Source organism: Apis florea, unplaced genomic scaffold (genome assembly GCF_048593485.1).
Source record: "Apis florea isolate Af1SG1 unplaced genomic scaffold, ASM4859348v1 contig_1615_pilon, whole genome shotgun sequence".
NCBI lineage: Eukaryota > Metazoa > Arthropoda > Insecta > Hymenoptera > Apidae > Apis > Apis florea.
This window is the reverse complement of record NW_028256416.1, coordinates 1,384,073-1,399,130: the sequence shown is the minus strand read 5'-3', so window position 1 is coordinate 1,399,130 and position 15,058 is coordinate 1,384,073. Positions and strand designations below refer to the sequence as shown.

General features: G+C 32.5%; 1 protein-coding gene across 19 annotated transcripts in view; it reads right to left on the bottom strand.

Moving 5' to 3' along the window:
* Nucleotides 1–14,920, bottom strand: part of LOC100864777 (uncharacterized) — an 89,953-nt gene extending 75,033 nt beyond the window's left edge. For 9 of the 19 annotated variants that reach the window (XR_015291756.1, XM_031918424.2, XM_086907108.1 and 6 more), the window contains exons 1-6: nucleotides 14,683–14,920; nucleotides 11,902–12,102; nucleotides 10,658–11,040; nucleotides 10,339–10,582; nucleotides 9,864–10,041; nucleotides 7,431–7,571 (exon numbers count right to left, since the gene is read on the bottom strand). Coding sequence is in view for 18 of the 19 variants with exons in the window: in XM_031918424.2 (XP_031774284.2) it covers nucleotides 7,431–7,571; nucleotides 9,864–10,041; nucleotides 10,339–10,582; nucleotides 10,658–11,040; nucleotides 11,902–12,075 (1,120 nt within the window). In the remaining variant the exon portion in view is untranslated. Of the gene's footprint in view, nucleotides 1–7,430; nucleotides 7,572–9,863; nucleotides 10,042–10,338; nucleotides 10,583–10,657; nucleotides 11,041–11,901; nucleotides 12,103–12,201; nucleotides 12,673–13,181; nucleotides 13,277–13,568; nucleotides 13,741–14,682 lie in introns of those variants that run through there. The other 10 variants (XM_086907117.1, XM_086907050.1, XM_086907093.1 and 7 more) reach the window with 7 other exon arrangements.
* Nucleotides 14,921–15,058: the final 138 nt, after the last annotated feature.

Below are 15,058 nucleotides of genomic sequence, written 5' to 3'. Positions count from 1 at the left end.
ATCGAGAAATCGCTCGACCGCGATCAACCAACTTTCTCGCATTTCGTCACTTCGTATCTTCTTTATAATTTTTATTTAAATTTCTTCAAAAACAGCCTAAACACTTGGAAAGTAAAAACGCTAGCAAATAACGTACAAAATCGTGAAATCACATGGCATAGGTTGAACGAAATTCGAATGCCATATAAAATACAACACTATGAGCAGTATTAACAATTGTATACAAATATGTTCCCATACGCAATATAGATATATGATAATAGTACATATATCGAGTGGAAAACATTGTGTAATAGATGTATGTTTATATGTTACGTATATATGTATGTATGTGTGTATGTACGTGTGTATATACATGTAAACATACACGCATACGTATCCCAATATGTATTTATATGTATATATGAACACGCTCTTTTATATATATATATATATATATGCATATAAACACACAAAGATAAATATACGATATATGTATCCTTATGTACATACACATCATACATGCGCACATGTATAAAATATGCATTTAAATCGGGTTAATCAAATACTTGATGTTTATATGCGTTACGAACAAAGAAGCAAGTTATGTACACATGGGTTAGTTTAAAAAAAAAAACAAACAAAAAAATGTAATGGAATGTGTGCAAGCGCGTACGTCTCGTATTTATATATCATAGAAAAAATGCAAGGAAAGTATATATTCGTAAGATGAGTACCACCACCGTTAAACATATATATTTGTATATGATATAAATATATATATATATATATATATATATATATAACTCAACATATGTGTATATATGTATATATATAGATATCATTACCTACGGGAAAAAGATATTGATATGCAGGCAAATCGATAAGATTTTTCACACGACGAGTACGCATCACGCTCGCTCACTTCCGTAGAGTTAAAGAGTCTTAATTACACTACCGAAGGAAGCGTAGGCATGCAAGACGAATTACGCAAAAAATGGCACAACGCAATGGATTGAGAACTATCGAGTGTACGCATACACGGATGGATAAAGAAAAAAGTACGTTGAATCACACATCGTATGTATGTAATGTGCGTGTACATGTACATGTATGCATGTACCTTATGCGTGCCTGCAAATGTATGTATTACATACGTACATATGCATAAATAACACGCATCAGACATGCATGCGGACACACAAAACACGTACATAAACACACAGTACCGATACGCGTGGAAAAGATCGGACACGCGTGAAACGCGCATGCGCACGAACCACATGACGTCACGCGCATGTCAGGTCTTAATGCGGATACGTGCAGCGCCTATCACGCATGTCACGACTACCAAAAGAACACGTGCTTTTTTTGTTTCAAGTTTTAGATCGTTATGATGTTCACTAACCTACAGAGACTTGACAACGCGGAAAAACGCGTATATCGTGTTCCAACACGAAGGAAAAACATATACCCCCATCGCCATGTTTACGAGATGTTCGTCTTCGTTACGAGAATAACTACAGTTACATTCGAGATCCTTTCAAAAAGCCACGCGTTTCATATTACACAGAGAACGTGCAATAAGAGGACACGTCTGCCGATCGACGTATTGCCAACCAGTGCGCTTTCTGTGCTGTTAGAAATATGAAGTAAAGCGTCCCTCGTTTATACAATAACGCAATAGACAAAACAAAAACAATGAGATTAAAAAATAAGCGAGATATGCTTTAGAATCCCTTTATGTGCAAGTAAAGAAAAAAAAAAATATTGCTAATATTGTTGATTGCATAACGCCTTGTCCCCTAGTGAATCTTGTTAATCACGAGATATGATAAAAGAAGTTTTAATACACACACGCATATGATTGGCTTTACGTCGTAAATAATAAAATTATACACGAGAGAACGCAGCCAATTCGACTGTCTCGTGCGTAGTTTGCCACGCGCGACGGATACGCGATTATATATACATAAATCTTAATCCCTTCTTTTGTCCGATTGTTTTTCCTTATACATTATTACCACATATTTGTGGTGAATTCTCTTATTTTTTAACCAACAAAAAAAACACGTAAACGACTACAAATGGGTATCTTTCTTTTTCTTGAGGATACGAGGGTTGCATTTCGGCTTCAAGGGTAAAGATCAAAAACGTGTTTACAATTTTGCCCGAAAAATTTGCTTCGATCATTTTCATGCTCATGTCGTAAGAATTTTAAATTATAAAGAAAAAACCATAAAAAAGGTACGAAGCTTAGATTATTCGAGCAGTCATAAACACGTATTTGCTCTATCCTTTCTACCGAAATATAAATATTTATTTCCACAACAACATTTACAGAAAGTTTCTCTACGCACTGCAAATAACGTGGCGCAACGCCGGCTCTATTTTTTATTTTTATTTATTTATTTATTTTTTTTTTTTTACCTACGCACGCGTCAACGTGGAAAATGAAATACCACTGAGCTTAAAATGGTCAAACGTGGTACTACCTCAATAATATATCAAAAATATGGAACACCAAAATGGACAAAAGTACGCGTTATGTGACAGATCGTTAAATTGAATATCTCAATCAAATTAACTATAATTGCGTGCTATTTGGTTAGGATAGAATCGAATGCAATGACGGTGCAGAAAACACGTTCCGTGCTATGTAAAATTTATATCATAATATCCATTTGCGCCGTCTATACATATCTCTCATGAAAACTAAATCATTTCACTCATTTATCTTATGATCACTTTCGCTTCATACTTCCTGGCTCTCTAATTTAAATATACTCTCCTTTTCTAACCTATTCTCTATTCTCCTCGCTCCTTCATGACCAGACCTAATTCGGAATTTATTTCCACTTTGTAATCTATAACATATCGAATTACTATTTTTAAACTTGTATCGACTCAAAATAATCGATAAAAGTACTATTTATATATAAAAGTACTGTGCAAAATATATTTCAAAAGAATAAATTTTCTGTATAAAAGGTTTATATTCTTTGAAGCGATGAAATTTTTTTTGTTCTATCTATAAAAGAAAATATTTTATATTTATGGCATGCATTTCCAGAATGATAAGCCAAAATGGATGACCAAAGACCCGTGCGCTAAGCAATTGCTTGGAATTTTCTATTGGAACTTTTATTGAAAAATCCTACGCAAAATCTCGAGAATATTTATAAATTTCCATTTAAGAAAAATATTAAACGGCGCAAACAGAAATCATTGAACATTATTCAACACGGAACGTGTTAAGACGATACAAAATGTGAAACTTGCGTTCAACTAAAAAAATTTTTTTAACATTTTTTAATTCCGGCATGAACAATCGATTCAAGGTAACAAGTCTCTGACGACAAAAACAACAACCTTCCCCATCAATGCGAGCCCTCATATCAAAACTTCGATCTTAAAACATATGGAAAATGTGACATATTCGTAAATCGTCTTCCATTCGAAACAAATATAAAAATCGAATTGTAAGAACGATAATTTTCAAACTAAATAAAAACGAATACAACATTTTCTCGAAATCAAGAACTAGCATTGACAGAGAGATCGCTCCTCTCTCTCCGAAGTTACCTTGTTTCCCACGTTGGATCACCTATTTTGGCGACCATTTATCCTAATATAACTCTCCTTCGATAACGGAAAAAAGTAACGAGAAGAATATCGCGCTCGCGTGAAAATACCCTTTTTATTTTATCTTAACTCTGTTTGTCAGAACTCGTTACCGCTAACCTAAATTCTAACTGGTCTCTCCAAAAGTATCTCATCCTTTTCATTTTGTACCACTATTAATAATTTTCCTGAAACAATAATTTATATCTGCGAAAAAAAATTGGAACAAAAAACGACAAATATTTTCCTATTATTATGAAGATATGCTATACATTAATTTTCTCATTTCATAATGCCATATGCATCCGTGTCGCATCTACACCAAATAGCTTCGCGTTGCATCTGCCAACGACAGCTGCTAGAGCAGATGCACCAACTCGAGAAAACAACAGCTGCACATATCTCTATTTTCTTTTTCTGTTTTTCTTTCTTTTTTTCTTTTTTCTCTTCTTCCTTTCTCTTTTCCATTTATGTATAACGAATTATGTATTCGAAAAGTAATATACTATTTATATAAGGATTTATAAAAATATTACATTTAAAAATGATTATAGCAAACATCTTTTTATCTCTCGCAATATACACGATTTGCAGCAATTAATTATAATTCAATGAACATTGATAATATTTAATAACATTGATAAATTGTTCAACGCGTTATTAATTGAGAATGCTCAATATCGCGATTATATACAAAAATTTCATCGAGCTCAAGGCAAACTAGTATCTTCATAAGAACCTAATACGTATGTAATGAAGTGAAACATTTAAAACAGGCCACAAATAATTTAAATATATCAAATCAAGCTTGCTTAGTTTTGAGACAGATATTAATATTTTTTTTAAAAATGCAGAAAAAATATGAAGGTAAAATTCATTTTTTTTTCAAGAAAATGATCTTATTTATTTTCTGATATTGAGTTTTGAAACGAATACAATGATTTGTAATTGAAGATCGAATTCAAAATTAATGAAAAATAAATTATTTCAAAATTCACTCGTGATTATTGATATTCTGTTCTTTTTATTGCTATTGCTATTTCATTCATCGTAATGATATATTTTATAATTGGAAATATAAATGAAAAATTGTAATAGAAATTCTGCTACAATTATTAAAAAATATTTTGATGAATATATATTTCGTGCAGCAGAAACTTCGAATTTTATTGGATTAATCGGTTAAAAAATAAAAATAAAGAAATATATGTTTTTATATATTTTAACATCTATAATTATTTATGAAAAAAAATTTAAGTAAAAATTAAAAATTAAATATATATGTTATTCATTATTACAATATCTGAAGCATGCATTGATGCTCAAGCTCATCATTTTTTAAACATATTTTATTGACAATAAATATATAACTTAGGAAATAATTTACTTTCCACTGTAATTGATCTTTGACGATCTTGAATGACCTTCAACTATAGGTGATTGTATTCGTTTTAAAATGTTCTATCAGAAAATAAATAAAAACCATATCATACCATTTAAAAAACGAAGTTGACCTTCATATCTTCTGCGCACTGCCACCTACAAAAAAAACTTATTTCAGATTATATTCCTCTTACAGTTAAATAAAATCTGGTCAAATATATTTTTTCTGTAATTTATTTTCTATTTTCTATTATGTATATTCTATATTCTTATGAAATGCAGAGTTTTGATAATAATTTTCACATTATACAGATTAATCCTTATTTCAATCATTTTCATTACTTTTTTTACTTATTTATTCATCTCTTATCCAGAAATTATACGAACCTAATTAGAAATTACACGTAATATTCTTCATTTCTTTGATTGGATAAATTAATTTGTAACAAAATTTGTGGCCTCTTAAGTCCTTTTGCACTTAATATAACTTTATTTTAAATACATAATTTCACCAGCTTATATAGAATATTATTATTACTCATATTTTTCATATACTCATCAACTAAATAAAATATTTTCCTGTACCTATAAAAATCATAATATACCTAAACTTCAAATTATAATCGTCCATAGAGTTTTTACAAGAGAATTTTTAATTGTAATTCGATAAAATAAAAATAATATAAAAATCGTGCAACAAAAATTTAGTATTGCTCTTTCGTGTGATAACATTCAAAACATTTGATTCTGCAAAGGGGTATTCGACAGTATTCACACATATAACATGTATCCTTACGTTTTCCGTGTACTTTACAGACCCTGCATGATCTCTGGGGAAACTTTTTGGTTCCTGAACTTTGAATTTTTTGAAGACGATGCTGCTTCCAGTTCATGGAAAGCCTTTGTGGTGGATCCTCATGAAGAACACGTCTCCTAGTACCTAATATTGAAGTTTGGATGACGTCTAACGTGTCGAAAGCAAAGACTTAATGAAAATGATTTATAAAATTATATAATATAACCACTAAAAATTTAATCAACGATATGATGTATATGTATATGTAAAATATCACTTTAAACAAGAATAATTCTAATAAATAATATATCAGCAGAAATATATTACAGAATTTTAATATTAGAAATATTTTTTTTTTATTATTCACCATAAAGAAAAAAAATATCTAAGAGAGATACTTTGGAGAGACCGATCCTATATCCACATCGAGTTCTACACAATTCGCTGATATCTAAATTGTTACACACTGTGAAACGTAATCGAATACGATTTTATGTAGAAAAATGAAAACGAAACTGAATACGAGAAATAATTATTCTAAAATATATATTCTATTTCCAGAATCACGATACGCGACATTTGTATTTTCCGGATCTCTTGCCCTTGTTTCTTTTTCCTCTCTCTTTCCGGCATATAACCCTCCCCCCACTCTCTCTTAACCATCCATACTTTTGGATTTATTCTGTCGTATAAATAACCACGATTGCTAATGTGAAACTAAGACACAGAACCGAATATATTATATATTATGTACAATGTACATGAAATTATGCATACAAATAATGAATTTTTCCTTGATTAGACGCACAATATGAAAGAAGCGAGGAGTTTCGTATTTCCTTTGGTCGGTGGTCATGACGGAGAGCTGCTCCGCACGGTCGACGTTTTCCTTGCAGAGGAGAGAGAGGTCATGCAATATCGCGTTGCGAGGCCAACGATACAGATTAGCCGCAGAAGAACAAAAAGGGAAAGGAAGGAAAGTAACATTATATAGTCTTGGATATATTATCAGGGTATCTTGCACCGTCGATCGATAATTCGTTAAGACAAACGGAAAATAGAGTGAAAAGATAAAATGATATACCTTCATCGAAACATCGGCAAATCTCGTGTCAACCTCGTAACGTAATATCGCGATGAAAATAAAAAAGGTAAAAAAAAGATAGAAGGAACTTGGAAATTAACGAGAAGCTACATGCCCTGTTCAGGAAATGAAAAAGCTCTTTCAGAGACCGTGCTACTCTTGAATGTACCGGCTGCTAGGTTGAACCACGTTATTCAACAGTGAAAAGAAAATATAAGTCCTGTCACACCTGCGCAATAGGCTTTTCTCGTAATTGAACATTAGTTTATAATCTGTCTCCATTTTTAAAAAATGGTTTTAACAAATCATTTTGAATGGTTCATTTCTAGATAATGAAATTCGAAAATGTATAAACAAATTATTTAACAACTTATAGAATTTTTAAGCACAAAATATGTATTTTCTTATTTTTTCTCATTTAATCAATTACAAACTTAGATATTCCAGTCTTTTGTATATACAAAGTAAAACAAAAAAGAAAAAAAAAAGGAAAAAAAATGTCAATACGAGTACCTATTGTTACAGCGAGCAGGAGCAAATAAAAAATGATATGGATGAGCCTACCTTGAGAGTCGCGGTGGGCCTGGGCGGCCTCCTGGGCTGCAAGAAAGACTTCGTCTGTCGTTCCCGGAGCTCCTGCCACCGAGCCCACGACTCCTCCCGCATTACTTCGATCACCGGTAACGTGCCATGCACCTATACCTGCTAATAAAACAAATAACTATACTCATAAAAATTTTCTTCCTGATACAGATGATACACACTGAGCACTTTCTACACATAAAACAAGACTTAAAATTAGATTAAAAAAAAAAAAAAAAAATAGTAAAACCCATATATAATTTCAATAAATTGTGCGATTTAATTAAAGTCAACAAAATATTGTACTAGGAACAAAGGATTATACTTTATTGTTTCTCGTTATATTCAAACAAGAACAAAGAAAATTCTTTGGATTTTGGAAGTAGTGTTCGAAGTAGTGAAATACAGGGTGATATCGATGATATAAATCATACATACCCTCTTACAAAATAAGTACACTCGGCAGTATCGTGTATAGTATTTAAGTAACACAACACATCCCGAACCGAACAAGTCGGTTTTTTTCTATTTTCGCGAGAAGTAACGTTTAGCAAATAACATCGAACATCTTACATTTTTATTACATCTGTGATCATTGCACACGCATACATACATACGAAAACGTACGTCCAATTTCTGGATATATTTTAGATATCTTTTCCTTAATTAAATATCTACGATAACACTTAGGACAAAGTAATACTGATCGTTTCCAAGCTACTTTACAGTCTGACATTTTGTACATTTCTTATCATACCCTTAATCTTTCATAGTGATGATTTTAATATAAACTTTAATAACTAATTTCAATAACAGAAACGTAGCTACAAAATATATTTATAATAAACAATTAACGAGATCTCACTATACTGCTTAGATATTATCAGTACCCTCAATATCTTCTCAACGAGACTCGGCTCTTGAATATTCTTTAGAAACCATGATGAAAGAAGGATTGATTATACAAACTCATATATATAAGTAGGTAGTTGTGATTCTAATACACATAATATAACAATGAAAAAAATTAAGTGTGCGATACTTTTTATATAATGATAATTTAATACGTCAACTAAGAAACGAGAGATAAAATATTAAGCTTTGTATTTCATAATAAAGAAATATTTATCAATTAATTAAAAGAAGAAATAATTGTATTTGAAAAACTGAACATTTTAACATGCGTGATGTAAAATTTATACATCAGCTTCTCATGTATATGTTTTATTTCAAAAAAACTATCACATATCTGAAAGACGCTTTTTTTGCATTTTTCTCTTCCTCTCTGTAAAATTAAATCTAAGAAAACTAAAATGAAATACAATGATCAATGAATCGTGTATCATTGTATCCTTACAGGAGAGAAATATATATATATATTATATATATGTATATTTTTTAAATTATCACACGCGACAATGAAAATGAAGAAAACAGAGCAGAAGAGAATGGCATAAATTGTTCTCAATCGGTTGATGCCATGTTATTATTCGCTGCCGAGTCTTGAATATCATTGCATAAACTATACATGTAAAAGCATACACCACACTAAGGCTGCCTAGGCTGGATCAGGTTACTAGGTTGTTGTCTCCATCTCCTTCTGACGACGTTCAACTTTTTCAAATAGAATTGCAGGGTTGAGCGATTAATGCCATACATCTCTGATGCCTGAGTGGTGCTAACCCCCTGCTGTAATATTGCATCCAGGGACATTTTAACCGAGTCTAAACTATACTTTCTGCCCTGTTTTTTTTCCAGCGATTTAAGCAACGCGCCTACGTCAACATCTGGGCGTGGCCGCCTCATGTTCGGCCCTTTTTTACATTCGAGGAAATGGGACGCCCAGAGGGCACCGCCATCACCACCCACCAAATTCCCTCTCGACCGAGACCGCGCTCCCGCCCCCCCACCTGCAACGAGGAAACCCAAACTAGTGTCGGCCGAACATTACACGACCCGTTTTAACATTTAAGAAACAAAAAACGAAACGTTCGCGTAATTATATTTGAAGTCACCAATGATTGAGTCCCTTCTTCTAATATAATTTTACACTTTAAATTTAACAAACGTATTTTGCGAGATATGTAAATTTCCTATCCTTTTATTACATCACACGGATTAAAAAATCGTGCTTCGATTCAAAGTTTCTCTGAATCGAAGTTTTACTACTGTAATATATATATATAATATATGCATATCGTCTGCACAATACGGTATGATTTCTCGTTTAATTTCGTATCGAGTGTACAAGTAATGATTTACGTATGTCCGATAACAATTGAGAATTCGCAACTTATGTACAAAATTTCAATTGATTCACATATCAAGTAAATTTGTAAAAATACCCTGTATTTCGCTACTACGTTATAACAAAAGATCAAATAAAATATAAAAGAAATAGTTCGTTCAACTTACCAGGATGTTGGGAGGGGTCGTGGGACGGTCCGGCTCTATTGTTATCCTGTTCCATCTCGTTCAGATCGTTCATATCGTCATCCAGCGTCAGATCTTCAACGCTTTCTTCTTGATCTTCTAGATATTCAGACTTTGGCTCGATGAGATTATCATTTGGCTCAGGTTTCTCCAAGGGCAACTATGAAAAAATATATATTTTATAAAAAAACAATATTTCTTTTATTTAAAAATATTTATTTAAAAATTGATAAAATAGATAAAATTTTTAAATGAATTATTACAGTCGTGTATCGTACCGTTTCCACTCTATAAGATTAAATTAATATGACATCAAACAGCAGGATAAAGTACGATATCGTTATTCTACCAACGTAGCGAACGAAACAAGAGCATTACAACACAAGCTTCTATTAGACGTTGGTAAACGATGTAACTGGACAATAAAATGTTTTTTACCAAATTTCATAAATCTCACCTGCAGCATTTCATCGGCAGGTTTCGTCAGCTGCGTCATTAAGGCTGACCTGCCAATGGAATCTGTAGGGTCTGCGTGTACTTTTTCATCTGCCACAGGTGCAATTCCAAGCGCAGGAACACTCATTTGTTGAGGCATATCGCTTGAATTCGACGCTTCGTGGTTTTCTATAGAATTATCATCGCCTATACTTTTTCGTCTAAATTTTTTTCTTTTCCTCGAAGTGGGACTTTGAGAACCTTCCCTGAGAAGAACAATAATTTTATTTTATACAAATAATCAAGTATATAATCATTTTTAAATGTTTCGATGTTCTTACCTCGAGGAGAGACCCTTAGGTATTTGGGGACTGGCCGAGTCTTCGGGCAGGTCCCCTACGGAACCTTGTGCCATACCCTGCCTAGGAACTTTGTTCTTTTCTATCGTGAGACCGGAAGACGATTGTGGAATGTCCATTTGAGATGTTGTTTGTGGAACTACTTTTTGTTGCCTAAAGTCCGTTTTACTACTACCACTTGTTCTACTTTCTGATAGACCCTTAATTTGCAATGATTCAGCAGCTTTAAGAAGTGCTGCTAGTTGGTCTTGGGAAATATTTACTTCCCCTCTGTACATATAGTCCATCATTGCTTTTAATTCTTTGAATTTTACATCTTTTAGAATGAACACCGGGTGTTTGTCGTAATGCTCACTCAGCAATCCCTATAACAAAAAATTAAATTTTCTAATATTTTCTATACAAATATTTATTTACCAATTTCAATCATTTAACTGCATCATAAAATTTATTAATTTTCATGTCAAAATATCAAATTTGAAATATTAAATATAATTATTTCAAAGTTAACAAATAATCTAATTAAATAAAAATTATATATATTATCAAATTAAAATTTCAAATTAATATAATGAATTGAAACATTAATCAATAAAATTCAATTTCCTAATTTGAATTTAAATCAATGATGTATTGCTGCTTCATAAACCCCTTCCACCCACATCAGGGTAAAATCCCAGGGCAAGTGCCCTGGAAATCAGCCATCTTGCTTTCTCTGTATTGATTACCAGGAGGAACCAGGAGGGGGTTTGGGCTTTCAGTCCCCCTGCCTCTCTGGCTTCCACCCAGGCAACATTCAACAAGAGCAGCAGCCATCTTGTTTCAATTTGAGGTTTTCTCTCTTTTAGTTTGAATTCCAAAATTTATCATAATTCGAAACTTAAGTAATAATAGAAATATTATATTAATAGAAACAAAATCAAAGTTTCAAATAACTTCATCTGAATTTTCTTCAATCTTTTGTACTATTTATCAATGTACTAATTATACAAACTAAATACACGTTTAATGTAAAAATTAATGGAAACTTTTAGCAAAAATTCGATAGTATTAAATAATTTTGAATTTTAATTTAAAAAAATATATAACATAAAATATATACATCAAATATGATTTAATTAAATTGATTATTACTAATTATGTTGTTAAAAATAACGTAAATAATAAATAATAATAAAATATTAATAACATTAATAAAATAACGAAATATTAAAAAATACACTCACCTCGAAGTAGGGGCTGCAAGCAGATAGCACTACTTTATGCGCTTTCAAGTATTTCCCCTCCGCGGCCAGCGTGCAGTCGACAAGCGTCCCGCTTTCGAGAAGCGTGTCGAAGTTTTGAATTAATGTACTCTGGTGATTATTCCATCTAAGGCAGAATTGCTGGTCGTCTTCCATTTTTTTTCGGACTTCGTTCCCTCGTTACTGAATAAGCAAAAAAAATATTCGTGGTAATGAACAGAACAGATCTGTTTGTCGTTCAAGATGATCGACTCTGTGCTTAATGCTATCTAACTATATTACGTCCAATTAACACGAACATCGAGGCCGATAATTTGAAAATACAGGGCAGAGCTAATAATATCTATTATTCCGATTGATATGTGTAATCGCGATAAAAGCTCCGCGAGGAAGCACCAAAGCTTCCAAAATGGCCGTACGATGCAAGCGCGTCGGTCGAATTGGTGTTCTGGCCTTTTCCTTTGTGCGTGTCCTCATAACGGTAATGGACGATTTGGTGGGGATGATGCAGGAGGACGCGCAAGCACTACGCATGCGCAGCTGCGCCCGACCTGCGCATTTAAGTTGCGCACTAGTTCGAGTGCCCCTGGAATTCAGGGACGTCTGCAGGATATTTAGTACCCCCTAATGATATATCAAATTTAAAAACAAAACCGTAGTTTATGTAAGTTATATCGAAAAAAATTATAAGTCATAAAATAATCGATCTAAAAAATTATGAGTAAATAAAAAAATTAAAAAATGTAACAATTTATAAATGTGAAAACATTTCTATATTATATAAGGATATTTTGATACCGAAGTATTCTTTAAATAATACACATTTGTATTTTTATCATATTTTTAACTGCCATACAATATTATTATGTACAATATTTAATTATCACTAAAACCGCACATAAAGTTTTATACTATCATTGAAGAATTACATTAAAGTTTATGACACGGATTAAAAGGTAAAAGTAACATAATTTACGTCATCGAGCTTTACATCACTGACGCGCAATAAAATGTAAAATCGATTCCTTGCTTCACATGCGCACCGCGTAAAACTAGTATTGGAGGGGGCAATGTAATGCAAGTACATACGCGCTTGAAGATTAATATGAAATAAAGCGAAGTGCATTCACCACTGCTTACAGACGATTGCGTAATCTATTTATATTGTTATCTCGTATTGAATGTTACGTCAGATGGGCCGAGCAATGTGTGAAACAAAAACAAATTGACGATAGATAATTTTTTCAAACATATTTACCAACCGGCGAAAAAGAACGATGCACTTTCCGCATACCGCCCCTAGAAACTACGAAAGGAGAGGAAACGTGGATCACAATATGGCCGTCCGCGAGATCGCGCCCAGACAAAATGGCGATAGAAGTGAAGTTCGCAAAGAAAAAGATGATTTGAAATTTATCTTTAATATTAGATTTTCCCGTTAAAGCATCGTCTGGACGAGAATATTAAAATCGCAAACACTTGCTTTATTGGGAAGTTTTTTTCAAATAATAATTAAAAAAAATATATAAGTTTTCTTAGAAGTACAGAGGATCCGCCCGCGCCATGTCACCCTACCTTAGGATTTTCCGGAATTTTCTTCAAATTTCAAAAAATATAATAAATGATTAACTATTTGTTGTAACACTCACCTAATATGGACTATAAAACAATCTAATATCACAGGATGGGTGAAAAATGAAAAAAAAACTGCGTAAACGTCCGAGCTCGGCGTGCGCCTCGAGCGCTGCCCTTTTCAACAATGGCGCAGCCGAATGCCTAACTCGTTGTATGCCGACCGTCAGAGAGCGCAAGCTTCCCCGGAAGAGGGAACGAGAGAAGGAAAAACGAAAGAAACTATTGAGCATGCGCTCTGGTCTCAAAAGTTATGATGATCTTCATCGTGATTGGAAATTATGGCTAGAGGACGCTAACCGACAACATTTGTATTTTTTCCATTTTCATATAATAATTTACACGAATATTGAATGTTTGACATAAAATTAACATTATATTAAAGAAAAAAAGATTATAAGTTCGAATTTGATTCTGATAGAAATTTTTGTTTTAGAAAAACAAAATTCGTCTAAAAAAAAAATATCTAACCCAACAATATAACAAAAAAGCAAAGAAGTTAAAGTAAACAATAATGCAAATCATATAGTTTATAAGAATCCATACTTTATAATTTACATATATTAATAATTTTACTATTCAAATGCAAAGTGATAAAATACATATTGATAGCTGTGTATTCAAAAAAGAAACTGGTCGATAAAATGTAAGATCATTAACTTTAAAATTTGAATTAGAACATTTTTTAAATACATTCAATTATAATAATTCATTTATCGTAAGAAAAAAGGAGAACATATGAAGAATTAAAATTCAATAATTGATAATAAAAATGTATAAAATGTCGTGTACGTCATTACCGGTCCTGGGCCGCAACCTAGCACGCGTACATAATGGCCGACTTTACAGACATGGTCAAAGCAAAATGGCGAGAAGTGTTCAAAAATGTTTGAAAATTGAAAATAGATATACTTTAAAAATTGATAAATTCATGCAAATTTTGAAATAAACATTTCATTTAAAACATTTCGAATGCCATACTTTCGTAGAAGGATTAAGTATTTATGATGTATCTGCATCTTATCCGTTGATTTAACGGGACAACCTGATTTTTCATGAACTTTTCACAACGACAATGAAATTCGAAACACAATTAATACACAAATCTACAAATATATATAAATTACTCACCTATATTGGCACAATCTAAATATCACAAGAGGAAAACTTGGGAAAACTACACGTCCTGTCCTCAGCGTACACTATCCGAGCGCCGTGGCTTCTTTTTACACAATGGCCGAACTGCTACGCGTTAACGATCGACCCGCTCTGCGAAGGGATAACCGGGATGCTCGGAAACAGTGTGGTTCTTGTGGGGAGACGCGGCGCAGAAAATTGAACTTGACGTTGTGCGCATCAAGGTACGAATAGTGGGGTAAAGAGAACGGCCGGTTAACACAGGGCCGTCAAAAGATTTTCAGAACCTAGAGATTTTACTTTCAAGGCAAAAGGCAAAAGAATGAATATAAGGAAGAAAAGTTATTGGTAAATTTCTTTTTATCAAACA